The following is a 24,418-nucleotide window of genomic DNA, read 5'->3' as shown; positions in this document are numbered from 1 at the left end:
TGGGATTTCTGTTGCTCTGCGGCTGTGGCATCGGCCGCAACCTCTAATAGTGAGGCAAGTGTTGTTTGCAATTGAATATTTTATAAATCGCATTAAGTGAGCACAACCAGGAGATGAAAGATAAGTTTTCATTACCTCCGGCGTTAATGCAGCCACACATGATTTGCTCTTGAAATTAAAGAGAATGCTATGAAATATGCGGAAATATTATAAGAGTTGTATTATTCATATTATTTACAAGAAAGTATTCTTTTTTTTTTTTAAAAAAATAATTAATTAATTAAAAAATACTTAACTTTTAAAATAATTCAATTTAGGTTTACTTCTCTCATTTACTGAAGACACTCTACCCTGGAACATTTAATTGATTTTTTTTGTAAATAATTTTTTATTTTGCATAGAGAGATTATTTTAGAGGAATTTCCAACTTTGCACCATGGGATCTTACATTGAAGATTCTTAGATCCATGGTTTACACGCGCTAAGTCCGCCAAAACCCCGCGAAGCTCTGCCAATGCGAAAGTGCTGCCTCTAGCGCCGAGTTGAAAACTAATTTCTTGCTTTTACTTTTACTGTTGTAAACACCGGCCCTTCTTCCCATGCCGTAAACAAACCTGCCGAAAATGAGTCGGGCCGAACTGGAGGGCGTTCGACAGACGGTCTGTACATACCTGCGAAGGCGCAACTACACGGTGAGTGTCCAAACAACTGCCCTTACGTCAGGACAAAGTTTTAAACCGGAGTCAATTCGCAATTTTCGCAGGCCGTCGACGACGAAGTCTTTGAGGTTTGTGCAGAGGTGAGTGCCGACGAAATGGTTGATCGGGCCGAATTGGCGGCCAGACTCAGTCAGGGTCACGTCCTAGCCGTGAACAACGCCCCACCCGACCTGGCAGCCTACGATCAGCAGTTTTCCAGGTGAGAAAATCAAACTCTAATTTTTGATATGGCCTGAATGATTAATTTCGCCAATTTTTAGACTGAAAAACTGGATTGGAAAATTGTCAGACGATCGAGCAAAAGTGGAGCTCGGCCAGTTGTTACCCTTGATTTTGAGCCACATGTACCTGGACTTGGTCGGTGCTGCTTTAGGAAACAGAGTCAATGCTTACAAATTTCTCAAAAGACACTACACAGGAAGTGTTTCAAATAGTTCGTTGATCGACGACCTTCTGGCCCTTGGGACCTGTGCTGATCTCCTCAGTAGACCTTCAGTCGAACACTTCAGGTAACCAAAGATTTGATTAATAACTTATTTCATTTTTAAATCAAAATTTGTTTTTTGTAGAAGTGAAAAGAGTGAAGTTCGACTGTCTTTGGAAACTCTTCACCAACTCAGAGCCTATCTTGTTTCGTGCGAATCAACACAACTTCTTCAGGTATTATTCGATTGCTACTTTTATGAAAATATGCTAATGAAATGCACATTTTTAGGTTATTGCTCAGTGGATTTGTCTGCCAGACCCCATGGCAAGTGGAACGACCATAGAGGTTGATTCAGACAATGAAGGAGAAAGCTCAAATCTCATTGGAGCCTCAGGCCCTCCAGATCCTCCAGAAGAAGCAAATGCATCCAAAGACTTGGCCTCTGCGCTCAGAGCCCTCAAAGAGGCGCCAGTTCAACCCATGCCAATGCAAGCCTTTTTCATTGCTAACTCTAAAACAAATCCGTGAGTTATGTTATTCTTAGGGCGAAGCAAAAATTTCAAATGTTTTTACTAGTATTGCTTGTGCGTCATTAAATAATGATGCTTCCGTTTTGGCTGCTGGTCTTGATAATGGGCTCTGTGAGGTTTGGAGTTTGACTCCGGATACTTTGGCAACTGGCCATGCGTAAGTATTATTCAGATAAGCAATTTTTTAAACTAAATTTTCAAATTTTTTAGGCACCAGAGATTAATTGGCCACTGCGGCCCTTTGAGAGCCGTAGTTTGGTACTTGGACAAAGCAATGCTTACTGCCTCGGTAGACCACACAATCAGACTTTGGCCCAATGAAACATTACGATGTTCTGCCATCTACAGGTGAAAATTTTCCCTTTTAAAATTGGAAATATAATTTATATTATGAAAATTTCCTTTCAGAGGTCACAATGGTGTGGTTCACAGTCTCAGTATTTGTCAGCGGAATCTCTACTTTGGTAGCGCATCGGACGACTTGACCCTGAAGTTGTGGTCACCCGAGTTCTGCCACCCCATTCGTACCTACGCCGGACACTTGAAGGCGCCCACCACCTTGCAGTTTCACCAAAATGGCCTCTACCTAGCCAGTGGGGCGCGTGACAGCACAATTAGACTTTGGAATGTGAGTGACGGCCGGACTGTCCGACTCCTCAGTGGACACGAAGGTGCTGTCAGAGCTGTGTCGTTCCACCCTGATGGCCGAACTTTGGCTTCTGCAGGAGACGATTCTCAGGTTTGCGTGATTTCCATTTTTCAAAAATTGGGTTTTATAGGTTACGGAATTTAATATCTTTATCCTGCTTTTTTATTTGGAAAAAATTTCTTATTGTTAGTAAATATTTTACAATACACTTGTTAAAAATTTGGAAATTCAATTAATTGACAAATTGAAGAAAATTAAACAAAAAAAGTGTCAAATAAATAAAATGTTTCAGTTGAATTTATAATCATGAAATTTGATCCCTTACCTTATTTTGAAACGTCTGAATTAAAAATAAGCAAACTAAAATTTAATAGCCTCATTGACATTTTTTTCTAGGTGCGCTTGTGGGATGTTGGCGAAGGACGTTGTCGGGCCCAGTTGAGTTTTGGCGCAGGTGGAGCATCCCACTTGGCGTGGAGCAAAGATGGCAGGTGCTTGGCTGCGGCCTCTTCGAGTGGCTTGGTGAAAGTGTGGGACTTGGGCCTCGGAGAGGCAGTGCCTGTGAACTCGGCCCGTCTGCAAACCACCGCCCTGCTGCACATAAGGTACCGTCTCAACCATTCTTTACACGTTGTCGGTGCGATTCCGTGATAATTCTCCAAACTCGTGCGTTATTTTGACTTAAAAAGTGAAAACAAATTGAAGAAGTGAACTGCGTGATAGCTCAGGACATAAACGTGCTTAAAAAACTTTTCCACTTGTGAGAGAAACTACAGACTCGGCGGCCAATAGAAATAAAAACGACCCTTTTCATTAAATTATCATTTTTCTTCTTAAATAATTGCAATTTTTTTTATGTATCTCAGCAATAATTTATTGCCTCAGTAATTGCACAATCTTTGGTCCATAAAATTCTCTTTTGACAATTAATCAACTTCCTCGATGGTTGGTCCTGCAGCTCCACCAGCGCCGGGGGCTGCTCCGGCGGCGGCGCCTGGGGGTGGAGCGCCGGCTCCAGCTTGTTGGTAAAGTTTTGTGACGATTGGTCCGCAAACGCCCTCCAGCTCCTTTTGCTTGTGCTCAAATTCCTCTTTTTCTGCCAGCTGGTTTGCGTCCAGCCAGCGGATGGCCTCGTTGCACTTGTCCAAAACCGTTTGTCTGTCGCTGTCAGGGATTTTGTCCTTGATCTTCTCATCCTCCATGGTCGACTTCATGTTGAAACAATATGCCTCAAGTGCGTTCTTTGCCGAAACCTGAAATACAGAAGATTAAATTATTGATAATTTTATTTTTAATCCAGTGACATAATTTTATGCAGGAGGTTTCAATTACTTTTCTGCTGATATTTAAGTAATTTTTGCTTACCCTGGTGCGTTGATTTTCATCTTCAGATTTGAATCGCTCGGCGTCATTAACCATGCGCTCAATATCCTCCTTGCTGAGTCGGCCCTTGTCGTTGGTAATGGTAATTTTATTCTCTTTGTTGGTTGACTTCTCAATGGCGGTGACATTTAGAATGCCGTTGGCGTCAATGTCAAAGGTCACCTCGATCTGAGGCACACCGCGTGGCGCCGGAGGGATACCGGTCAGCTCAAACTTTCCCAGTAGGTTGTTGTCCTTTGTCATAGCCCGCTCGCCCTCGTAAACCTGAGGGAAAAATAATTAATGAAAATTTTTGATAATTTTTATCGGAAAAATGTTTGCTAGAAAAAAACATGTGAAACCTTTTGTGTAAAAATCGTAATTTTTTTACAAAAATAAATAAAAATAATAAATAATATTAGTTACCTGAATGAGAACTCCAGGTTGGTTGTCTGAGTAGGTGGTAAAAGTCTGGGTCTGCTTTGTTGGGATTGTTGTGTTCCTCTTGATAAGGGCGGTCATCACCCCACCAGCAGTCTCAATTCCCAAGCTGAGAGGGGTGACGTCCAGGAGCAGCAGGTCTTGCACTTCCTCGGACTTATCGCCGTGTAGAATGGCCGCCTGGACTGCCGCTCCGTAAGCAACAGCCTCGTCAGGGTTGATGGACCTGTTGAGCTCCTTGCCGTTGAAGAAGTCCTGCAGGAGTTTCTGGATCTTAGGGATTCGGGTTGAGCCTCCGACAAGGACAATGTCGTGGATCTGGTTTTTGTCCATCTTGGCGTCTCTCAGGGATTTCTCCACCTAATCAGAGAGAAAATTGTAAAATTATTTTGATTTATAAGAACTTGTTCTAACGTACCGGCTCCAGGGTGCCCCTGAAAAGGTCCGAGTTGAGCTCTTCGAAGCGAGCCCTAGTCACTGACGTGTAGAAGTCGATGCCTTCGAAGAGCGAGTCAATCTCAAGACTGGCCTGTGTTGAGGAGGAAAGGGTCCTCTTTGCCCTTTCGCAGGCAGTGCGCAGACGCCTCAGGGCACGCTTGTTGACGCTCAGGTCCTTTTTGTGCTTGCGCTTGAACTCCTGCACAAAGTGGTTGACCATGCGGTTGTCAAAGTCCTCTCCTCCAAGATGGGTATCTCCAGCGGTGGACTTGACCTCAAAAATTCCATCCTCGATGGTCAGGATGGACACGTCAAAGGTGCCGCCACCCAAATCAAAAATCAAGACGTTTCGCTCACCCTGAGCCTGTTTAAAAAAAATTTTAAACAAACTTAAAAAATTAGAATTTGTTTTACCTTTTTGTCCAGTCCGTAGGCAATAGCAGCCGCGGTGGGTTCGTTGATGATCCTGAGGACATTGAGGCCGGCAATGACTCCAGCGTCCTTGGTGGCCTGACGTTGGCTGTCATTGAAGTAGGCGGGCACCGTGATGACGGCGTCCTTCACTGACTTGCCGAGGTAAGCTTCGGCGGTCTCCTTCATCTTGACGAGGACCATCGAGCTGATCTCCTCTGGAGAAAATGTTTTCTGCTCGTCCTTGTACATGACCTGAATCATCGGCTTGCCACCGTCGCTGGTGACGGTGAACGGCCAGTGTTTCATGTCACCCTGCACCGACGAGTCTTCGAAACGACGACCGATTAGTCTCTTAGCGTCTGTTGTTTATTAGAAAATGAGCTCATTAATTGAAATTTTTATTTAATTTTTTATTTTACCAAAAATTGTGTTGTTCGGATTCATGGCAACTTGGTTCTTGGCGGCGTCGCCAATCAAGCGCTCAGTCTCGGTAAATGCAACATAGCTAGGTGTGGTCCTGTTGCCCTGGTCGTTGGCAATGATTTCCACCTTGCCATGTTGGAAAACTCCAACACATGAGTAGGTTGTGCCCAAGTCAATGCCTACTGCGGGTGCCGCCATTTCACCACTTTCCTGAAATTCAGTCCTAAAATAAATTTCCTATTTCGGAATTGCTAATTAAAAAAAAAGATATAAATCATACTTAAGTAATTCTGTTAATTATGTTTGTTTAAAATGAAGTGAAATTAAGATGGATTAAATTTTAAATTAATTAATTTCAATATTCAGGTCACCTATTTTAATAGAATTTGAAAAGTGGTTAGGGATAAATAATGAATTCATAATTTAAATTATTGATTTAAAACCTACGAGATTGAAAGAGGTTCTCTAAAGCTAAATTTCGCACCAAGAACTCTCACCTCGTGGACGTCGGAGCTTGCAATTGAACGAGTCCGTGTGGCTCGCCGGCTTTTCTGGCTTCAAATGGACCACTAGAAGTTTCTTTGGGATCAAAATAGCTACGCGAGTGGAGACATGCTAAATTTAGAGTGCCGGCCTCAGCGAGGGGGTCAACCGCATGCTCTCGCACTCGCTACTTCTCGCGCCTCTCACAGATCGTCGCGTGGCGAGAAACAACAGCTGCCCGCCATTTATTTTGCTATTAAATTAGCGCATTCTCGAGTTTTCTCGAGCCGGATACGAACCGCTCTAAGACGGAAAAACCAGTTTGTTATTTATGTAAAAGGAAATTCTTATTATGTAACGAAGGGAATTAATTAACGATGATTTATTGACTTCAGAAGAAGTGATTTATGTTGGAAAATGACAATGAGAGTGTATTTTTAACCTTATAATATTTTAATGTTTAAATAAAACGTTTACATACATCAGCGCAGCTATTACTGCGTACACAATAGTCATTATTAAGTTTGGAAATGAGAGCTTACACAATGAATTAAAAGCTATTACACAACTCGTTTGATCAATTCATCTCTCATCCCTCACAAATTGAGAAACAAGTCACTTGCGAAAATTCACTCCGCACCGTCTGTACATTCCACTCATACAAAAATAAAAATCAGTTCTCTTTGAAGCAGCACCTTAGTTCTGCTGCAGTTCACGCGGGTTTCTGTAGATGCCGGCGAACAGGATGGTTCCGCCACCCAGTTTGTCCACGATCAGGTACACGAAGGGGTGGTCACACACGAACTGCTCGGGTTCGAGTGGCCTTGACGACCTGAAGGAGAACAGGGCTGTCGCGGCGGCGGCTACGGACCCCTTTTCGTCCACCTCCAGACGGGCTTTGTGCACGGCGCCGTCCAAATGAATGGTGGCGTTTTTGTCGTCGCTGAAGCCGCTTAGGTCGGCGTCGACCTGGAAAACTGCGCCGAGACCAAGCTTCTCCAAAACCTAGAATGGAGATGTTAAAATTATATTTCAGCTTCATTTAAAAATAAAATTAACTCCTGCTATACTTTTATAATAGAAGTAAAATTATTGATGAATTTTTTTTATCAAATTGATCACAATATTCAGAAAAACTGCGTTATAATATACAATAATTTAATTAAAATGGTTGATTTAAAACTGAATATTTTTAAAAATAAAAATTTCATTCCAGAGGGAACTTGAAGGAAATAGGTCAATGTTATCCACAATGAACGGATATGGAGTGATGTTTTTCCTTGACAAAATCATATTTTGAAAAATAAAATAAAACATAAATGCTAATTTTAATTAGATAATTCAAGCACTTGCATTACTAATCTTAAAAAATTTGAACCATTTGAAAATTTGGAAATTGAAAATGAAGATTAATTTCACCCCCTAATTCATTAACTAAATTTATGATATCGTTGACGTATAAAAGAGAACATTTTTTTACAATTAGTCCATTACAAGAGATACTTACAGGAACAAGCTCCAGAGAGTGGTCAATGCTGAATTTAGGAATGGCGACCTCCACTTGTCTGGCAGACATGCTTCCGGGTTCCATAGCCTCCTGCAGGGCTTCGGGGGTCAAACGCGCCAAGAGGTGCTGCAGTCCTCCGTCGGGCTGATTGAGATAGGGCGGCAGCAGGATGACCATGGAAACTTCATTTCCCTTGTAGGGCAGTTCGAGCAAGTGTGCTCCCAGGGACTGAGAAACGGCTGAAATGTTTATGATCACATAAGTACTGGGTGGTGACCTCGGTTGGTTTTATTTACCGTGATTGAAGCTTCCCTTCTGACGCATCATGTCGACCAGTGCGCTTTCCGTCGAGGACATGTAGAAAACGGCCTTGCGCGTGTTTTCAGGCTGGAACTGCGACTGCCACAGTCCCTTGAAGTAGCCCGCATTGACCAGGACGACGTTGGTGAGGGGCGTGATGGCGCCGGAGGGCAGAAGGTCAGTGATGCGGTTCTTGGTCTGGCCGGCGACCCACGCGTTGATCTCTGAGCGCGCCTCGTCAGGGTTCGACTGGAAGTTGAGCTTCTGGATTTCGTCCTTGAAGAACTCGGACACGCACTCCTTCAACTCCTGTTGCTCACGGAAGTAAAGTCGGTTGGCCGAGCTGAGTTCGTAATTTGTTGGGTCAGACTTTCCAGCTCTGGTGCCCTTTAAAAAAAATAAATGGTTAAAATCAAATCTTTAAATTTTTTAATTATAATTTTTCTAGTTGCAAATTGTGTTTATTGATTTTTCTACCTGGAAGAATCGTTCCATCTTGTAGGCTTCCATGACTCGTCCCTTTTCGATTTGGCCAAGGTGAAGACCTTTTTGGAGGACTTCCTCGGTGGTGCTGGCCGAGCCAAAGTAGGCGAGCAGCAGAGCCATGTAGGTGCTGTAGGGCGAGAAGAAGAGGTTGCTGCCGAGGCCGGTGTCGTTCTCGTCGCGCCTGCCCAGGTGACGCAGCATTTCGGCGCTGAAGGCCCGCTGGGCGTTGGGCAAGGCCTGCGGATCCAGCCTGTTGGTCTTGGTCATGGCCGATTTGCCGCCCAGACATTGTGCCTGCGCGCCGCTCACGGCCGCCAGCAATGCTATCGACGCCCAAAGTAGCCTGAAACAAGGGCAAACACTTTGTTCATATCTCGTCTGAAAGATAATAATAATGTAACGCGTTTAAAAGGAAAACCGAGACAATTATTATAAAAGAGAGAGAAATTACTATAAAGGATGAATACATAAAATTAATTTTATTTGGATTTAGTTCTCAAAGTAGGTGTTATATTATTATGCTCTAATATTTAATCTGTAGCAATCATTTTGCATTTTATAGCTGTTAAATTATATTGTGCTTTCAAACTCCGTAAGTGTGTAAGGATAAATTAAAAAAGAAACAGAAAATCAATCTGTGTGAATAAATTAATCAGTAAAAATAATAAAAGTAAAAAAATACAAATGATTTTCAAAAACAAACATAAAAAAGGTGGATTTATTTAATTAGTAAATTTAAAAATTCTAAATATTCATTTTGTCATTGCTCTTTACTTGATAACAAAAATTAATTATTATAATTAACTGAATTAATAATTCGGTTGACTTAATCTGATATTGAATTCAAGTTTGTCTTAAAGATTTTAAACCGTTATAAACAGGAGCTTTTAAATTAACGTCACGCGAGTTTCACAGGTGACTCAAATGTGTTAAAAAAAAACATTGTTGTGTGGGATGTTCGTGCAGATTTCCCGTGACAGTTTCTGCCTAGTTTGACATCGTATTTACTTTCAGAACGTGACAATGCATGTGAATCTAATTTGCTCATTCTCGGTCACGGCTCTCGCGTAAAACCCAACCCAATGCCACTGTGTGCGCGCGCGAGATTCTGTGCCAGGGCGGCATCCTCCTGACAATCGGTGTGGGTTGTTTTGCTCGCGATAGAGCAACAGGAAGTACGCCGACGTATACAAAGCAGCAAAGTTTTTATTGCTCAGTCCTTCACCCATTTACGAGTCCTCGCAAGGGCGAAATTTCAATAACAATCCTTTTTCGGAGGAGGAAAATCTGTTTTTGACTGAATTGAAAAGTGCGAAATTGTCACCGGTGGCGTCATTTGCTCCAAGAGTGCGGCGGGAGAAATTAACGCAAGTGGAAAGCCGCGAAAGAAAGAAAGGACGCGGTCGGTGCCGTGATTTGCGCTAATTGAAACGTAGCGGCCCTCAACGGGCTTGTGACGTCAGAAGGGAACAATGCCGGCCGCCAACGGAGGGAATTCCCTGAGCTGCACACCGCATAAATAATAATTTCTCTTCTGAGAACGCCCGAGACTAGGATGGGAGTTGCATTGACTAACACGAAAATAAAAATATATACACAAAGTGTGTATTTACGTGCCTTTGAAGCGGCGCGGTCACGAAGTGGACGCGGATGCGACTGCGGAGAGATGACGAAACCAGATCCGCACGTATTATTGACATTCAGAGCCGCTCACTCATTCGCTCGCAATGAGGTAAAAAACGCATGCGAACACGCATACAAATCCATAAAATCAATTCCAGCAGTCGAGTTGGAATAATTTGATCAAGAGCTGGCTGAGATTCTGTTTCAAAACGTGACCGAAATAAACTCTATTCTGGCTGGACATAATTTTTTTTATCTCTTTTGAACGTTTTTCAACTACCAGCAAAATTCTTGAGAATTCTTTGTAGAATTTAATGTAACGATATTATTATTTTTTTACTTTTATTTTCAAAGAAAAAAAAGGAAATTTTAGCGATTTCTTTTCTGATTAAACGAGAGCATAATTTTTAATTGAAGTTCAAATATTTCAATAGAAATTTTAAATTATTGAAATCGGAAAAAAACACGAGATTTAATTTTTACTGGTAATGGCAAAAATTCCAAAATCTTATTGAAAGAAATTTGTTAATTTTTTGTTATTTCATAAATTAGAGCATTTACTATTATTACTTAACTTAATATTATTATCTGCCAATCTAATTTCTGTCTTGATTAATTTTTTAATGCTGCGTTTGCATACCTGTTATATTGAATATTTCATAGATGTCTTACTGCCTTTGCAAAAAGAAATGATTAATACAAGTTGTGTTCGGCGACAGTCACTGGTCTAGAAGGAACATTTTTGCCAGCTCAAAGATGAGTTAGGTCAGTGACTCGGCATTGTGCCTGAATCTCGTCCTGTACAATCCGTTACTTGTTTCAGGCGAACTGCTTTACAAATGATATTCTAGAATACTTTTAATGAGACCACGACCTGCTGGTTTCAGACGACGAAATGAGGTTTGCGCATATCGCATGAAAGATCCGCACTTGCGGATAATAAGAGCAGCGTATTGAAACAAACCTTACCGTAAAAACATCTCGTCAGAGCGAAAAAATAACAAACAAAAGAATGGACAAGTACTAAGTTGAATGTGCGCAACTCCTCTCAAGAAAAGAGGCTCAATGAGGCGTTACAAAACCAAAATTTCCGGCCACAAGCCTTTCTTTTTCCTTCCTCTCCGATAAAAATGCGTGAACCTTGCCGGGCCAAGGTGCGGTTATAAAAAAATTGTTAGTTTTGCCAAGATTTTCCTCAATTCAAATTATTACGTCTGGGCTATATTTTTTACGCCCTTCTTGATTTGAATTACCAAGAGGATGATTAATTGAATCCCGCTTGCTCTCCAACACGCACACCAGGATGAATATCGCTGTAATGCAAATATTATGATAATCAAAACATGCGGGTTGAAGCGCGAGACCAAATTAATGTCGCATTGTGAACGTGAGGCGCTCAGGGCCAACATTAGCTGTTCAACTATTATTATAATAAACGCACATAATTGAGCGTCCTTCTGCTCTAACGATTCCAATATTGCGTGTCAGCGACGGCCGAAGTCACTTAAAATAAAATTATCTACACCCGAAGAGTCATTTTTCCTAAACGACCGACCGGCCGTCGAGGTGACATTGATGCGCAGAGGAGAGTTATTAAAGGCGCTGGAATTTCTCGAGAATCTAAAGACCACGGTGCTCTTCTGGTGCGCTCTTGTGTGACTCACGAAAATTTCACCCGGTAGCGCTTATTGCATTTTTCCTGCGCGAGAGTCTCTTACAACACTAAATTATTAAACTCTTGTGTCGTACGCCGAGCTTTGTACCTTTAAAAGTAGAAGTCAAGCTCTCTTTGCCAATAGATTTACTCATTGAAGAATGCAGAATTAATTATATATTCTAACTAGATAAACAAACATAACAGTTTCAGCAAGTCATATTGGAAATGAATAAATTGAAAAACATTTATTTATTAATAAATTTAATTTTAACAAGGCTAATGCTTCTCTATTTTTCTTAATTCAAATTGTTTTTAACACGAGTGTTAAAAAAAATATATGCTTTGAATTTAAATTTGTGTAAAATTATTAAATCCTGGATTCTTTAAGTTTTTCCATACGTTTAGTAACAATTAAAGTCAATATTTTCCTTTTTTACCTATCAGCTTCGGGCCTCAGAATATCTAACTCGATCAATTTCTCTGATCGTGAACGTCGTTCGTATTCGTTATCCTTGAAACTTTTTTCAGCGCCTCCACGCGAGAGACGTTGGGTGAAAAATGAAAGCAGCCGTGACTTATTCACTTTCTTACGGCGAGTGAGAGTTTTTTCCAGCCACTCCTTGTTTGAGTAGCAACTTGCACCGCTCATCTCACTTTTTTAATTTTTTTCTCCACTTTTCGCAAAATGAAAACTTTACCCATTTGTTTCGTGGAGGTTCGAAATGTATTAAAATAATATGACTGATGACTTACATTTCTCTGCTTAATCTGGTTCGCCTCGGTGCTCTCGGTATGGGTCGTTCGCCGGTACGTTCTCTCTGGAGCGTGTGCTTGCACTGAGTGAGGCCACTTTCTCCTGCGCCAGGTATAATACACCTGAGCACGCCGCCGGATCCCCCTCCCCACTCCCCGCCCGCAGGGCTTTCCGTCGCGCATCGTGTGGATGTGGGTGGCATGCAACGCATAAAAAAGCAAATAATGGAGTGACGACACCAGCAGGAACAAACCGAACCCAAATAAAGTGGTGATATATAGTAATAATTAGTCCTTTGGTAACACGAGATGAAGTAAAACGCAATATTTGACATTTGCCGATGACGTCAAGTTGACACTTCCTATTGATAAATGGAAAATTGTCGGGAGTCTAAAACCGCTTATCATTTGGGTTTACTACCGCGAATGAGGTTTTTGATGATAAAAAAAACTTGTTTAAAAAATTGGAATAAAAATCCAAACATTATTCTAGATCATTTAGAAAAATATTGATACTCATGCCGTTTTTGTCAAACCATTAAATATTTTTTTTTAATTCATATGGAAACAATTTGATTTAAAAATTGGATAAATAACCAGCAATAATAACAATAATTAAATAAATGATTTTGAGAAAAACATTTCAAAATCCAATCTTTTTACTTATTTGTTCTTTTGAATCATCTTGAAGGTTTCCAAATTATTGGCTCATATGATAAATATGATAGTTCAAATATGAACCTTTGAGCAAAATTATTTAAGTATTTTAAAAGCTTTTGTAATAGGTGATTCAATTTTTGCCAATGTATACTTAAATCCGGTACAAAGAAATTTTCAATAATTTCATTTCCAGTTTTGCTGTATTTAATATTTAAATTTTTGATTGGAGTTGTAAATAAATATTTTGCAATTTCTTGTTTGCACGTACATTTAGAATGTAATGAATTATATTTTGTTTGTTGATTCTGCTAAAACGAAAGCGATTGCAGATGCAATATGCATCGCGTGCAACATCCTGTTGGTTGAGTACGTGACGGTGACCAGGAGAGATGCATCCGATTCAGGTTGAGTGACCTGAGATGAGGCGCCGCCTGCATCGTTCTGGGTGCAATCACACATTTGCATATTATTTATTCATGTATATCAGGTCGCGTTCTATCATCTGAAAATAATTGCGTTGTGACGCTCATGCTGGTTTTGATTGACGAAACTCGAGCTTAAACATTTTTCGAGAACACTCACTCACTCAACCTACTTTATTTTATTTTCAATTTAAAAACCTTAATGCACTACTATTGCATTATAATTCTTATTCTTCATGTATATGAAAAAAAAATATTATAATACTTATATCAATAATAATTATATTTCGTTAGCTTTAATATTAAATTTCTTTGTTCCAATTTGTTCTTGTTTCCCCCCGAATAAAAACACTAAAATCATTTGGTATTTCAGTGTGTTGCTTAAATCTTAAATATATAATTGTGTAATATTTTTGAAAGTGCGATAAGTCTAACCACTAGGCTCAGCAAGATGCTGCGGTGGAACGCACTGTACTTAGACTTTAAGCCCCGGCCCCACCCGCGATTAACTCCAATACACCTACGCGCAAGCATTTCAATCTTTTAACTTGCAAAGTCTTGCTAAATCTGAAATGAAAAGTCTAGGATAAGGTGAAGCAACAGCACCAGTTAAAGTTTGGCATTAGAATTGACAGTCGGGCCTTCAAAATACATCTGCTTGTCAATATACAACGTAATTTCACTTGAAATTCAAATCTAGCATGGCCCTTTCCTCTCTCTTCGGGTCACTACCAGAGCTTCCTAACTCGCCTATCAATGTCCCTATCAACATCACATCACCGTCACCGGTAAGAAAACCGCACGATTTAAATACAATTAAGAATTTCCCATATATATAGGTTTGAATTTTGTTATTATTAAATTTTACAACTTATCATTATTTGCAGCAAACTGTTACTTTTGCTGTTCAAAGCACAAGCAGTAACACTAACAAAGGAGGTCATACAATTTACCCCAAGCATGAACAGGATGACATAGCTCAAATTGGAAAAATCTACATTATCAGGAAAGGGGTCAGTTACAAGAAAGATAAGGAGACGCCATTCCATCATTGGGCAATTGGAATCAGATTTTTAGACTTTTGGGTAGTCATTGAGGGTAATACAGAAAAAGCATTTGTTTTTCTTTTTTTAATGTATATAAATATAATTTCAGGCGTAAATGGTGGCGAACTTTTAGTGCCAGGCTATTCTAAATCGGAGCTAACTCCAAACGGCACACTTATTGACATGGAAAATGCTACAGATGGTCCATTATCTGAAATGGCTGATATTCCAATTACTTCCATGCTGATCATTACACAATTCTTGAAAGCTTTTTCGGTGGAAAATCTGCAATACGTTGAAATTTCACCCAAGCAGTTGCACGCCTTAGCTGGGAGCATTCCCAAAAAACCGTACTTTCCTGGAACAAATGATTGCCAAACCTGGTTCTTAGAAGCTATGAGCAAACTGCAACACTACGAAGTTGGCGATAAACGTCTTTTGCACCGAGTCAATGACACTATTAAATCCCCAATAAGAATAATGGCTCTTCCTGCAATAAAAATGGCTGGCATGTGCACAAATCTTACATATGAAATGGCCAAAACCACAGAAAGAATTTGCAACCTGCAAGAATTTCCTCCCAGCGCGCTTGTCAATGGTGTCGGAAAGATAACCAACCACGTCATCAATGGTGCATCAGACACTGTTTCTGGTGCTGTTGGTGGTGTAGCTAATCTAGCTGTGAATGCTATTGGAGTTGCAACCGGTGGATGCGCTACAAAAAGTGGTATAATTGCTGACTTCAAAAGCCTGGAACATGAGGTCGGGGCAGGAAGGATGGGTCGAGGAGAGGCCACCGTGAAAATGTTTGGAAAATCGGTGGGAAGTGTGGTGTATGGTGCTGCTAATGTTACCACGAATGTCGTGGGAGGAGTTGCGGAAACCGCCTCTTCCTTGGTCAGTGGAGTGAGCGACACGTTCACTGATACTGTTGATCTTGTTGGCGAGATCTTTGAAGAAGTTCATCCAGTCGGTGCTACTGTTGCAACCCCGGTAATTGTAGTTGTAGGGGTTGCAGTTGGCACTGCGATAACTGTGGCCAAAGTTGGGAAGGGGATTGGCCAAACTGTCCTTGGCATCTTCAGAGGCCTTCGAAGTATTTTTTGAATTATTTTCAACAAAATCGGTTTTATTAAAATATACTACTAACTACTAGCATATTTTTCCTTTGGTGCATGATGCTGATTTTTGATACGTCTAATTTATGATAGTTTCAAAAGTTTTAATTTATCTTCTTTTAATATAGATGATGCGTGTGCTTCAAACAGCACCTGAAAATACTAGAAATGGTTAAAAATAGTAACTCTAGGTAACTCTATTATTTGAAAATTATTTGAGTGTCCAAATTTATCAAATCAAAATGACGGTATTTGTAAAGATTTGCTGCAACAATTTAATACAAATAATTTAGCATAGTTCTTTAAAGATATTGTAATAATATTAACTTTTATATGAGACATTAGCAATAAAAATATAGCTATTTATAATCAACTTTTAAATTTATTCCAATCATTTATTTATATTTCATTAAATCTCAGAGGTGAAATTAGGCGACAATTTTTAATGCTCAGAAACTCTTTAGTTGCTGCAATCAGCAACCAGCAAGACAATACAATTAGTCAGGCATGCAACAGACGTGCGATATATAACAGGCTGGTGTTCTTATCACGAAGCCTCAATTGGTTGTGGTTGGTGATACAAAGCTCTCGATTAAATGACAAAGATAGCGCTCAAATGTAAATTTACGAGATAGCTTAATTTTACCTTGGAAATAAGCAAAAGAAGCACAAATCAATATTTTTTCTTCAGCAGAGCTGCGTGCAATTATAATATTTCTTTGTGATGTTTTCGCCGCCGCCACCTCCAGTTATTTGATTTGTATTTTATTTCTTTGAAATGTTTCAACGAAAAATTGTTTTCAGAATGGAATTATTTCGGACGTGAAAGGTCTAAAGGAGGAGGTTGATCAGGGCAACAAGAATGCTTTATTTGCCGGCGTCCAGTCGGTCGGCAAAGTGAGAGAAAACGTCCTGCAGGGTGCAGCGTACACGACGAGCAATGCAGTCACTGGGGTCGCGGAAACCACCACCAGTTTGGTGTCAGGCACGGTTGGCACGATCAACGGCTCCTTCAACGCGTTTTCCGACTCGATTGGAAAAGTTACCAGTGGAGAGGTGAATCCAGTTATTGGGGTGGCCAGCGTGCCAGTAAAGGTTGCTGGAGCCGTGGTCGGCGGGGCTGCGAAAACGGTTGGAAATGTTGGTGTTGGAGTTGGAAAGACCATCGGTGGCGTTTTCAAAGGCGTCCGCAGCATATTTTAAAAGTAAAAAGTATAACAAATATTGATACTCATAAAATCATTGAAATTTGAATTGAAATAAATTATTCGAAAATGAAACGCTTAAATTATAATTTAATTTTTTTCATCCTACTTGTTCACTTTTGAATAATTAAAAATTAGCTAGAATATCTGATCAGATAAATGAATCCTTGAATTATAGCTTGTGAAATAGTATCATTACTATAAGCTATATGCTAATCCACACCACATTATCGTACGGTGGAATGAAGCTTATTACAATAATTAAGCAAATGACGTATAGGTAATAATTTATTTTCCACAAAATTCTTTGTATAAAAATAATGATTTCATCGCTCTGACCACCTCAGTTAGCTTCTTAAGAATTGTGGCTATAAATGTGTTCAAATCAAAAAAGGCCTGAACTGTTCGAGTTGGTTAAAAAAATATTTTATGTGTACTAGCAAGACCATAAATTATATACATTTTTATTTTTTGTGTAGTTACAGCTTTGAAAAAAAATTCTATCAAATTTTTTCAAAAAAACTTTTAAAATTGTGAAGCTGGAAAATACAAATTTTTGTTGCTGTTCTCAAAATGGAAATTTTTCACATTTTTATTAGTTCCAGCCGTAGTTTAATGAGATAATTAACGCCTATAATTTCAATAGAATCCAAAGAGAGAGCAATAGAACGCTTAGGAAAGGCGTAATCATAGTGCCAAAATTACAAGCCTTGGGCCCGGCTCCGGTTTGTGGGTCCTTCAGCTGTGAGCAAATTGCAGCTTTGAAATCTTTTACAGCCAAATCGTGCAGCTCTTGGTCATAAGTCTGAAAGTTTTCACTAATTATATCTGTCTTTCTTTTGTAGTAATTTTTTGCTACGAAATAAATTTTATTAAAATTGCAAAACAAACATAATTTACCCCGTTAAACTCAATTGTTGGGTAGGAAGTGATAGCAGGCTCGTGGTTTTTGGTTCTTGCCGCGTTTGCCGCCAAGTGAATTTTGCCTTCTAACTCGTTCACACAATGCTGGATTGGAAGGAAGGTTAGGTAGTTTTCCTCGGCGCACTTAATTATTTTGAAACAAATATTTATTCCTAAACCGATGTAGCTATGATTAGATTCAACCTTTTGGACGTCTTCAAAGAAACCGTCATCCCTCCAAAGGGTGCAGTTGACAAAAGCGGCCACCTCTTTGGGATATCTACCTTTGTAAATTCTGTCGGTACAAGTGTGCCATTTGTTGGCAATGCACTCATCTGTGCCCTCTGGGCATGAAAATTCAAATCCACCTAAATCCTACGTCAAATCGACATAAATTTTACTCTATAAATTTATTTGCAAAACCCACCGTGGAGTTTCCAAACGGGATCAAATCGAGATCAATCCATGACTTGAAAGTGTCATAAAAAGGTGCGAATTTCCCAGTTAGAAATCCTCTGCAATTTTCACAATAAACCGAGTAGAAGATGGAGACTCGAACCGGGAAAATAGTGGGCTCACTCTGTTGAAAAGTAAAAAATTTTAGGAATAGAAAGGGATAATAAAAAATTTACAAAAAATTCTCCTTACCTGCGCGGCACAAAAGCTAGCAAGAGCCACCAGGAGGATTAAGCTACGGATCGAGCTCATTTTAATCGCTGTGACGACAAAAGAGTGTAGCTCTTTCTCTTTGTCAAATTATATTCCCTGCACTCCGTTTTTAGAAAAGATGTTATCACCACATCGATTAAAAGATAAAGGAAGAATTAATCTCCTTGATTTATGTTCATTGTGATAAAGTGAGATCTGGCTTGTGCTTTTCTTTAATGTTAATTTAATTTATAAACCTTTGACGTCTCGTACCACCAAGGATGCTTTTTATCAATTGAAAATTACAAAGGTACGCCAATTTGTCACTGGAAGAATTTAAATTATCTGACTGATTGAAAATGCACAGCACGTGGTCAGTCGCAAACTCAATACTGTGAATCGTGCAACACGCGTTTGCTCTACGTTGAGCGAGTTGCATAAGTTTTTCTATTCCATTTCAGCCATAGAAAATTTCATTTATAACAGAGAAGAGAAAAGAATTTTAAATTTATTTCAAGGATTAAATTATTCGAAATGTTTTTAGATTTCGTTATCATCGCACTTTTAAAATAAGATTAAGAAATTCCAACAAACGGAGAGGCCTTATTTGCATCTTTTTATTATTCTTTGGCTCTGATTCAGCTCATTTGAAAGTTAAATGCGACTTTAAGTAATTCTGGGAGAGTCCTTTACAGAGAGCCCAGTTTGGGCAAATAATGATATAAAGCTAAATCTTACATATGCTCTAGAGAAATTGGAATCCGAACAATGACACTAGCTTTTGCCATATCTACGTGTTATGGCTGGAAAATAGCATAAATTTTAACAATCTCTTAATTATTTTAGGCGAAGTGTTCAAGAATACACACTTTTATTGTCTTTATAGTAAGAAAATAACAAGAAATTATTAACTTTTTTTTTTTTCATTCAAACAGAATTTGAAAAAAACAAAACTCGAACAAATTTAAGGGCAGCCAGATGGCTTAGGATCCGGAAGATGACGGCAAACGACGCCCAAGAAGTTGTAAAGCGATTCGTCTTGCTCGCTCTGGTTGAAAACCTAATAATTTATATTTGTTGAAATGATAAATTTTAGTTTTTCTAAAATATACGTTGTCGTAGATGATGGTTGGGACGAAAGTGAGAATAGAGCCAAGGGCGTGGGTTCTGTCTCCATAAGCGACGAGCTCCACGTCGCCTTCTGCGGTGGCGATGCAGTTGGAAATGGCAGAGTAGTCAGAAACTCCACCAACACTTGTGGCGCACTAAATTTTTTATGCGATTAAATTATTTTTAAGTTTGAAAAACCTTATGAAATTGATTTTGACTTGTAAAAACGTGAAATCATGGTATTTGCATTGTCAGAATTTAATTATGTAATATGAAAAATGTGGATCATATAGATTTAATTTTAAAGGAATAAAACCAACACTCTGGCCGGCATCGGGAGGATAGGAATTAGCCATGACGCAGTTGACGTATGCCTCCTGAAGGTCTGGGTTTGAGATGTACTTCAGGGCACACGCCTGAACCTTGTTGCCGCGGCACTCCTCAGGTCCATGCTGGCACACAAAGCTCCATTGTCCGTTAGCATTTTGGGTGTGCTAACAAATTTTAAATTATTTATTTTTCAGTTTGCGCTCGAGATTATTACTTTTTTTTATTATAATCTACCTTTCTGTGTGACTTGTTATAAGATAACAAATTTATTGAATTGAAATTGATTTTTTTTTAAATGTGTATTATAATCTTTTTTATTTACCGAAGCCTTTCCATAAGGAAGGAAATCGACGGTGATGGCTGACGAGCCTAGTTGCTGGTAAACAGAGTGGAACTGCTCTGTTAGGAAACGGATGCTGTCTGGACACAGTGACTCGTAGTAGACAGAGACTTTAACAGCCTGGAAAACATTTAAAATAAACATTTAACATAATTTGCGAGAAAAATTTCAATGACCTAATTGAAAATTTGATGGAAAGATATAAATTTAAAAATTAAATTTTTTTCGCAATTATAATATTTTAAATAAGTTTATCAGTTACAAACTTATAAAAAAAGAATTAATTAATTTCTTGGGTCACTCTTTGCTCTAATAACAGCCGCTATCTCTAGAAAAGGAGTGATAAAAATTAGGTACATGGGCTGTTGGAAAGAAGAGATAAAGAAATGATTTGGGATTACCTCGGCCACTGAGAAGAAAGCCAGGCACAGAATTACGGCGACTTTGACCTCCATCTCTGCTGTTGCCCACGGAGCTAGTGGATGTCGAGCAAAGCTCCTTCTCTGCTTTATTGGCCGCTCAGTGTGTGATTGTGATTATCTAATCAAGAGCGCCGCTCACCGCAATTAAATCAATTTTCGTATTATCATATTACGTGCACAGTGGCAAAACATCGATCACGAGGAAAGTCTAAGTGCCTAGAGTTGAACTAATTTGAAAATATCGTATTATCAAATTCATGTACCTTCCTTATCTAGAAAAAATAGATTATTTGGCATGTCACAGTTAAAAACTACAAGCTAATATTGAGGAGAAATGTTATTTTTAAATACTAACGTGATTTGAGACTTATTATCTTGAAAAACAAAAAGAAAAAACACTTGAAGCAAAGTTAAATTCAAATCCATAATTTTTTTGTAGTCTATTAAAGTGATACTTGAAATCCAGAAAATAATGTTATTTCCTTTTCCAAAATTAATCCCAAATTTTGAAATAAAATTTAAGATGTACTTTGCAAGTTATTTTGTGCTCTATTTAATTGATTTTGTTCTCTTTGTCTAAATACTATAGTGTTCAAAACAAAAATGTAAATCATGAATATAACTTAACTTGCATTTATATTGCATAATTCCTAACAACATGTCTTATCACTTACGGAAAATATTTTTTTTCTTAAGTTGAAGCATTAAAATTTAATGCAATAAAAACATTGATATGCTATTTTATTTTTAAATTAAATAATTTAATATAATAATTTTCAAAACAATTATTTTAGGCAATTTTATTATTGTTGAACTATTCTCTTCTACCTGGCGTCAATAAGAACAGGCAGGTTTTCAAATGAGGGTGTCATGAAATCTGTTCAGACTTGTTCAGACTTGAATTGAGAAGTGCAATAGTGCGGGGGCAATGAACTGTGAAAAGTTTCAACAGGGGAAGAAATGCAGCGAGCGAGCGGGCGTTCAAAAAGAGAGACGAAACAGGGAGGGCATTGACCTGGCGATCCTCAGGATTGGCGCCAGACTGTCTGCGGCGACTGGCGACGCTCAGTCTGGCACTTTCTTTCGCCTGTGACGCGTGCTTTTTGCATTTCCAGTAGTGAAAATGGATCAACCACAGCCTGAACAGTAAAATTTAACTTTCTTAATTAGTTTTTAATATCTGTACTGAATTAAAACGTTAAATTTTCCATAGAAATTCATTGATTACATGATATAATTTTTAATTTCTAATTTTCCATAAATCATTTTTTTTTTATAATTAACGAATGGAAATGTGATGTTGAAAGTTTTGCAAATTTAAGACTGTTTGACGACACCAATAGCATTGGCATCAGCAATTTGATTCCCTTGGATGGCGAGTTTTTTGCCAAGCTCTTCAGTCAGCCCATTTACGTGCAATCGTCTGAACCAGGAGTCCAGCAGCCACCCGAAGAACAGAGTTTTGCTAATGATACTGGAATTCAGATCTTGGGTGAGCCCATCAGCCTGCAGGATCTAACGCTGGAGCCTAAAAAGTATAAAATAGTTTACAATTTTTCTCAGAAATTAATTTTGATCGAAAAATTTCAATGTTTCAGAAGCAGCTCAAAGGGAACAAGACGCAAAAGGGTGGTTGTGAACAAAAAGAGAACTGCTAAAAAGGCAAAGAGGAAAAGCTCAAGCAGCGCCTCAATGACTGAAGACTCTCACAATTCTAGCCAAGAGTCTTCTCCTCCTCAGATTGCAACATCCAGCAAAATGTGAGAAACCTTAATAAAAAAATTATAAATTATGTAAAAAATCTTTCTAAATTTTCAGAGAGCCTGGACAGACTGCCTCCCTTGCCTGCCCAACTGAAAGTGCCAAGAATACAACTGTGGTAGGAATTTTATTTTCTAATTATACTTAAATTATTTATTCAAGAATTCTTTTTTAGTGTCGTTTCCAGTGCAAAGTGTGTGGCCAGGCGCGTTTTCTGGTGCTGCGCGGTTGCCTACCGCTGAGGCAGTGCGAGTGCGGCTCGTCGGCCGTGTTTGTGCCTTGCTGGGTGCGCACTGGATCTTCCTCCAGCGGCGGCGGTCTTGGCCGCGAGTGCACCCATTGCCCTCGTTGCTGCCGCTTCTACTCAAGTGACTCGCAACTTCGCAGGCACAAGTGCTCCAAGCAGGCAAGTTTCTAGCTTATTCTGATTGCTAGACGCCCTAGTTTATGGGGGAAGTACAAATGGAAGCTCTAAATAGTTAAAATTATGTTTTTGAAATAAAAATTCAAAATTGTTCTTAATTTTAACTACAGTTAATAAAAACTTCCAAGAATCTGCAAGCGCATTTTTTTTAAAGATATTGAACAAGACTTTTTTCTTATTATTATCTATTTATTAACTAATATTTTATCAGTTCGAAAATGCTATTGCCGAATTACCTCTTTAATTTTGCATTATTTTTAATCTTTTATAGACTGCTGGACCGACAGTGCCAGTTGGACCAACAGGGGTGTTTGAGATGCCCTGTTGCCCTCACTGCAACGAGTGTTTCATCTTTGACAGTCAGCTTGCCACCCACCTGAGGAGAGAGCACCGCCCTGAGAAGAATTAAGGCAAAACCAAAGGCCACCCAGAAAAACAACAATTTTGCTTTTTTTAGAACAATTACAATACATAAAAGCGGTCTACAGTTTCAAATAATGGAAGTGGTAGTTTGTTCTCTCCGTTCCTCTCCAAATGTTATTGCGCCCGAGAGAAATATAATTATACAGATATATCGAGGGTCCAAAGTGGCGCTCGAGCGGTGCTCATCCCCTGCGAACACCGCCGATCTCCAACCCCTTTGTGCGATGGCCTTTATTTATTAGCAGACCGCTCCACTCCAAAAGAGCACTTTCCACTTGTTTGGTCCGATCAACAGAGAGAGAGAGGCGCGACTTCGGAGTCGCTAACTTTTTTGCCGCCTCCAAATTCAATTACACAAGTTTGCCCGGCGCACAAACACACTAACTTGGGTCCTTAATTTTATAATTTCGGACTTATTAGAATAATTGCCGCTCAGACTAAAAAGTGTCACGTTTGCAAAACGGCGCGGTCCCGAGGGACGGATGCCGGAAGAATAATTCTTGCATGTTAACAATTCCGTCACGAGAGTGCAATTTTTTAGCTCGGGTGCGCGCGTGCCTGTGCGGCAGCGTTTTGCGCTTGTCTCTCTGCTCCTCTAATTTGAGGCAGCCACCCAGCGAGCCGCGCAAAACAACTGGACCGACAAGCGACTGGTATACGTACAGTGTGTGCGTACGTTTGCAGGAGAGGAGCAGCCGCACTTTACGGCACCCCTATACTTACATAACTTTGGCGGGTGCGTAATCAGTTGTGGTCGACGGCGGAGCCCCTTGCAAATCGTTCAACGACCATTGATTCAATTAAATTGTAAAAAGGACAAAGGTTTGATATTCTTCGCAGCGTGAGACTTTGAAAAAGGTCTCTATATTTCAAATTAAACTCAGTGTTTGGTACCAGATCTATTGAACTATCTAAATAATTTGATATACACTATATTTTTTTTTATGTGAGACTATTATAACAGCTAAATCCATGTTTAAATTTGTTCCATTATATTTTTAATATTACCAATATACCTAAAATTTAAAATTCAGTCAAAATACAGAACTGAAAATAAAATCTCCAGATTATTTCATTTAGTTAAGAATATATTTTTATTATTTGAATTTGGAAACACTTTAAATTTTGTTGTTAATTAATTAATTATCAAATTATGGTTCAGTAAAAAGTGTGAAATAACACGACTCACTTCAATTGAAATTCAGAAAGAGATAGGCAGATGTATCAAAATGAAGTAATTAATTTTTAATTAAAAATTCTCAGGCAAGTTACAAAGGCCACGATTGTGAGGCGTGACTTGCGCAACATTATTTTCTAAAAATGCACAAGTTTGGTAGAAGTCGGTGGAACTTTCCAAGAAGCAGCCCAGATATGTATAAAGTGTGTGTCTTTTG

General features: G+C 39.1%; 7 protein-coding genes across 9 annotated transcripts; 3 read left to right on the top strand and 4 right to left on the bottom strand.

Annotated features, from left to right (window-relative positions):
• Positions 1 to 537: 537 nt before the first annotated feature.
• Positions 538 to 3,143, top strand: LOC132203693 (TAF5-like RNA polymerase II p300/CBP-associated factor-associated factor 65 kDa subunit 5L). Its single transcript, XM_059631637.1, has 9 exons — positions 538 to 692; positions 764 to 918; positions 980 to 1,228; positions 1,289 to 1,379; positions 1,435 to 1,670; positions 1,723 to 1,833; positions 1,887 to 2,024; positions 2,085 to 2,415; positions 2,722 to 3,143. Exons 1-9 carry the CDS (start codon positions 624 to 626, stop codon positions 2,974 to 2,976), a joined length of 1,635 nt encoding a protein of 544 aa, XP_059487620.1. The 5' UTR covers positions 538 to 623; the 3' UTR covers positions 2,977 to 3,143.
• Positions 3,144 to 3,168: 25 nt separating this feature from the next.
• On the bottom strand, positions 3,169 to 6,036 carry LOC132203692 (heat shock 70 kDa protein cognate 4-like). Of its 2 annotated transcripts, none has more exons than XM_059631635.1 (7): positions 5,901 to 6,036; positions 5,400 to 5,613; positions 4,981 to 5,339; positions 4,547 to 4,930; positions 4,114 to 4,488; positions 3,691 to 3,972; positions 3,169 to 3,578 (listed from the first exon to the last, which is right to left on the bottom strand). In XM_059631635.1, the coding sequence occupies exons 2-7, from the start codon at positions 5,599 to 5,601 to the stop codon at positions 3,252 to 3,254; spliced, it is 1,929 nt and encodes a 642-aa protein (XP_059487618.1). In that variant the 5' UTR covers positions 5,602 to 5,613; positions 5,901 to 6,036; the 3' UTR covers positions 3,169 to 3,251. The 2 variants fall into 2 exon arrangements, with proteins under 2 accessions (XP_059487618.1, XP_059487619.1); XM_059631636.1 differs by lacking the exon at positions 5,901 to 6,036 and adding an exon at positions 5,851 to 5,874.
• Positions 6,037 to 6,320: 284 nt separating this feature from the next.
• On the bottom strand, positions 6,321 to 12,430 carry LOC132203296 (serine protease inhibitor 88Ea-like). Its single transcript, XM_059630961.1, has 5 exons — positions 12,213 to 12,430; positions 8,171 to 8,522; positions 7,690 to 8,080; positions 7,394 to 7,632; positions 6,321 to 6,891 (listed from the first exon to the last, which is right to left on the bottom strand). The coding sequence occupies exons 1-5, from the start codon at positions 12,422 to 12,424 to the stop codon at positions 6,583 to 6,585; spliced, it is 1,503 nt and encodes a 500-aa protein (XP_059486944.1). The 5' UTR covers positions 12,425 to 12,430; the 3' UTR covers positions 6,321 to 6,582.
• LOC132203297 (uncharacterized) lies at positions 9,331 to 16,759 on the top strand. Of its 2 annotated transcripts, none has more exons than XM_059630962.1 (5): positions 9,331 to 9,911; positions 13,995 to 14,082; positions 14,182 to 14,392; positions 14,450 to 16,206; positions 16,263 to 16,759. In XM_059630962.1, exons 1-4 carry the CDS (start codon positions 9,907 to 9,909, stop codon positions 15,445 to 15,447), a joined length of 1,302 nt encoding a protein of 433 aa, XP_059486945.1. In that variant the 5' UTR covers positions 9,331 to 9,906; the 3' UTR covers positions 15,448 to 16,206; positions 16,263 to 16,759. The 2 variants fall into 2 exon arrangements, with proteins under 2 accessions (XP_059486945.1, XP_059486946.1); XM_059630963.1 differs by lacking the exon at positions 9,331 to 9,911 and adding an exon at positions 12,478 to 12,483.
• A 202-nt stretch (positions 16,760 to 16,961) lies between these two features.
• On the bottom strand, positions 16,962 to 18,375 carry LOC132203530 (GILT-like protein 1). The gene is made up of 5 exons (XM_059631361.1): positions 18,215 to 18,375; positions 17,994 to 18,146; positions 17,771 to 17,941; positions 17,564 to 17,710; positions 16,962 to 17,468 (listed from the first exon to the last, which is right to left on the bottom strand). Exons 1-5 carry the CDS (start codon positions 18,272 to 18,274, stop codon positions 17,295 to 17,297), a joined length of 705 nt encoding a protein of 234 aa, XP_059487344.1. The 5' UTR covers positions 18,275 to 18,375; the 3' UTR covers positions 16,962 to 17,294.
• A 693-nt stretch (positions 18,376 to 19,068) lies between these two features.
• LOC132203531 (GILT-like protein 1) lies at positions 19,069 to 20,546 on the bottom strand. Its single transcript, XM_059631362.1, has 5 exons — positions 20,396 to 20,546; positions 19,977 to 20,114; positions 19,645 to 19,818; positions 19,327 to 19,479; positions 19,069 to 19,274 (listed from the first exon to the last, which is right to left on the bottom strand). Exons 1-5 carry the CDS (start codon positions 20,447 to 20,449, stop codon positions 19,179 to 19,181), a joined length of 615 nt encoding a protein of 204 aa, XP_059487345.1. The 5' UTR covers positions 20,450 to 20,546; the 3' UTR covers positions 19,069 to 19,178.
• Positions 20,547 to 21,231: 685 nt separating this feature from the next.
• Positions 21,232 to 23,145, top strand: LOC132203529 (uncharacterized). The gene is made up of 6 exons (XM_059631360.1): positions 21,232 to 21,562; positions 21,739 to 21,951; positions 22,015 to 22,176; positions 22,235 to 22,295; positions 22,353 to 22,583; positions 22,873 to 23,145. Exons 1-6 carry the CDS (start codon positions 21,540 to 21,542, stop codon positions 23,008 to 23,010), a joined length of 828 nt encoding a protein of 275 aa, XP_059487343.1. The 5' UTR covers positions 21,232 to 21,539; the 3' UTR covers positions 23,011 to 23,145.
• Positions 23,146 to 24,418: the final 1,273 nt, after the last annotated feature.

The sequence above is a fragment of the Neocloeon triangulifer genome, unplaced genomic scaffold, assembly GCF_031216515.1.
Source record: "Neocloeon triangulifer isolate White Clay Creek 2 clone unplaced genomic scaffold, ASM3121651v1 ptg000017l, whole genome shotgun sequence".
In the NCBI taxonomy this organism is placed as follows: domain Eukaryota; kingdom Metazoa; phylum Arthropoda; class Insecta; order Ephemeroptera; family Baetidae; genus Neocloeon; species Neocloeon triangulifer.
Note: the sequence above shows the minus strand (reverse complement) of the source record. Positions and strands in the feature narration are given on the sequence as shown.

What these genes read in the sequence shown, in the direction of transcription:
- LOC132203530 (XM_059631361.1), bottom strand. Translation starts at nt 18,274, where the DNA reads ATGAGCTCGATCCGTAGCTTAATCCTCCTGGTGGCTCTTGCTAGCTTT. An exon ending in TCTTTGAAGACGTCCAAAAG is followed by an intron (nt 17,711 to 17,770) that starts GTTGAATCTAAT and finishes AAAATAATTAAG; the next exon opens with TGCGCCGAGGAAAACTACCT. An exon ending in CAACAATTGAGTTTAACGGG is followed by an intron (nt 17,469 to 17,563) that starts GTAAATTATGTT and finishes GAAAACTTTCAG; the next exon opens with ACTTATGACCAAGAGCTGCA.
- LOC132203529 (XM_059631360.1), top strand. Translation starts at nt 21,540, where the DNA reads ATGGATCAACCACAGCCTGAACA. An exon ending in CTAACGCTGGAGCCTAAAAA is followed by an intron (nt 21,952 to 22,014) that starts GTATAAAATAGT and finishes TCAATGTTTCAG; the next exon opens with AAGCAGCTCAAAGGGAACAA. An exon ending in ATTGCAACATCCAGCAAAAT is followed by an intron (nt 22,177 to 22,234) that starts GTGAGAAACCTT and finishes CTAAATTTTCAG; the next exon opens with AGAGCCTGGACAGACTGCCT.
- LOC132203297 (XM_059630962.1), top strand. An exon ending in ACATCACATCACCGTCACCG is followed by an intron (nt 14,083 to 14,181) that starts GTAAGAAAACCG and finishes CATTATTTGCAG; the next exon opens with CAAACTGTTACTTTTGCTGT. An exon ending in CTTTTGGGTAGTCATTGAGG is followed by an intron (nt 14,393 to 14,449) that starts GTAATACAGAAA and finishes ATATAATTTCAG; the next exon opens with GCGTAAATGGTGGCGAACTT.
- LOC132203692 (XM_059631635.1), bottom strand. Translation starts at nt 5,601, where the DNA reads ATGGCGGCACCCGCAGTAGGCATTGACTTGGGCACAACCTACTCATGT. An exon ending in TCCGAACAACACAATTTTTG is followed by an intron (nt 5,340 to 5,399) that starts GTAAAATAAAAA and finishes AATAAACAACAG; the next exon opens with ACGCTAAGAGACTAATCGGT. An exon ending in AACCTGGAGTTCTCATTCAG is followed by an intron (nt 3,973 to 4,113) that starts GTAACTAATATT and finishes TTTTTCCCTCAG; the next exon opens with GTTTACGAGGGCGAGCGGGC.
- LOC132203693 (XM_059631637.1), top strand. Translation starts at nt 624, where the DNA reads ATGAGTCGGGCCGAACTGGAGGGCGTTCGACAGACGGTCTGTACATAC. An exon ending in CCTTCAGTCGAACACTTCAG is followed by an intron (nt 1,229 to 1,288) that starts GTAACCAAAGAT and finishes TGTTTTTTGTAG; the next exon opens with AAGTGAAAAGAGTGAAGTTC. An exon ending in GCTAACTCTAAAACAAATCC is followed by an intron (nt 1,671 to 1,722) that starts GTGAGTTATGTT and finishes TGTTTTTACTAG; the next exon opens with TATTGCTTGTGCGTCATTAA.
- LOC132203296 (XM_059630961.1), bottom strand. Translation starts at nt 12,424, where the DNA reads ATGCGTTGCATGCCACCCACATCCACACGATGCGCGACGGAAAGCCCT. An exon ending in GAAGGGAAGCTTCAATCACG is followed by an intron (nt 7,633 to 7,689) that starts GTAAATAAAACC and finishes TAAACATTTCAG; the next exon opens with CCGTTTCTCAGTCCCTGGGA. An exon ending in ACTCTCTGGAGCTTGTTCCT is followed by an intron (nt 6,892 to 7,393) that starts GTAAGTATCTCT and finishes TCTCCATTCTAG; the next exon opens with GTTTTGGAGAAGCTTGGTCT.
- LOC132203531 (XM_059631362.1), bottom strand. Translation starts at nt 20,449, where the DNA reads ATGGAGGTCAAAGTCGCCGTAATTCTGTGCCTGGCTTTCTTCTCAGTG. An exon ending in CTTTCTTCTCAGTGGCCGAG is followed by an intron (nt 20,115 to 20,395) that starts GTAATCCCAAAT and finishes AATGTTTTCCAG; the next exon opens with GCTGTTAAAGTCTCTGTCTA. An exon ending in TTCCTTATGGAAAGGCTTCG is followed by an intron (nt 19,819 to 19,976) that starts GTAAATAAAAAA and finishes AAAATTTGTTAG; the next exon opens with CACACCCAAAATGCTAACGG.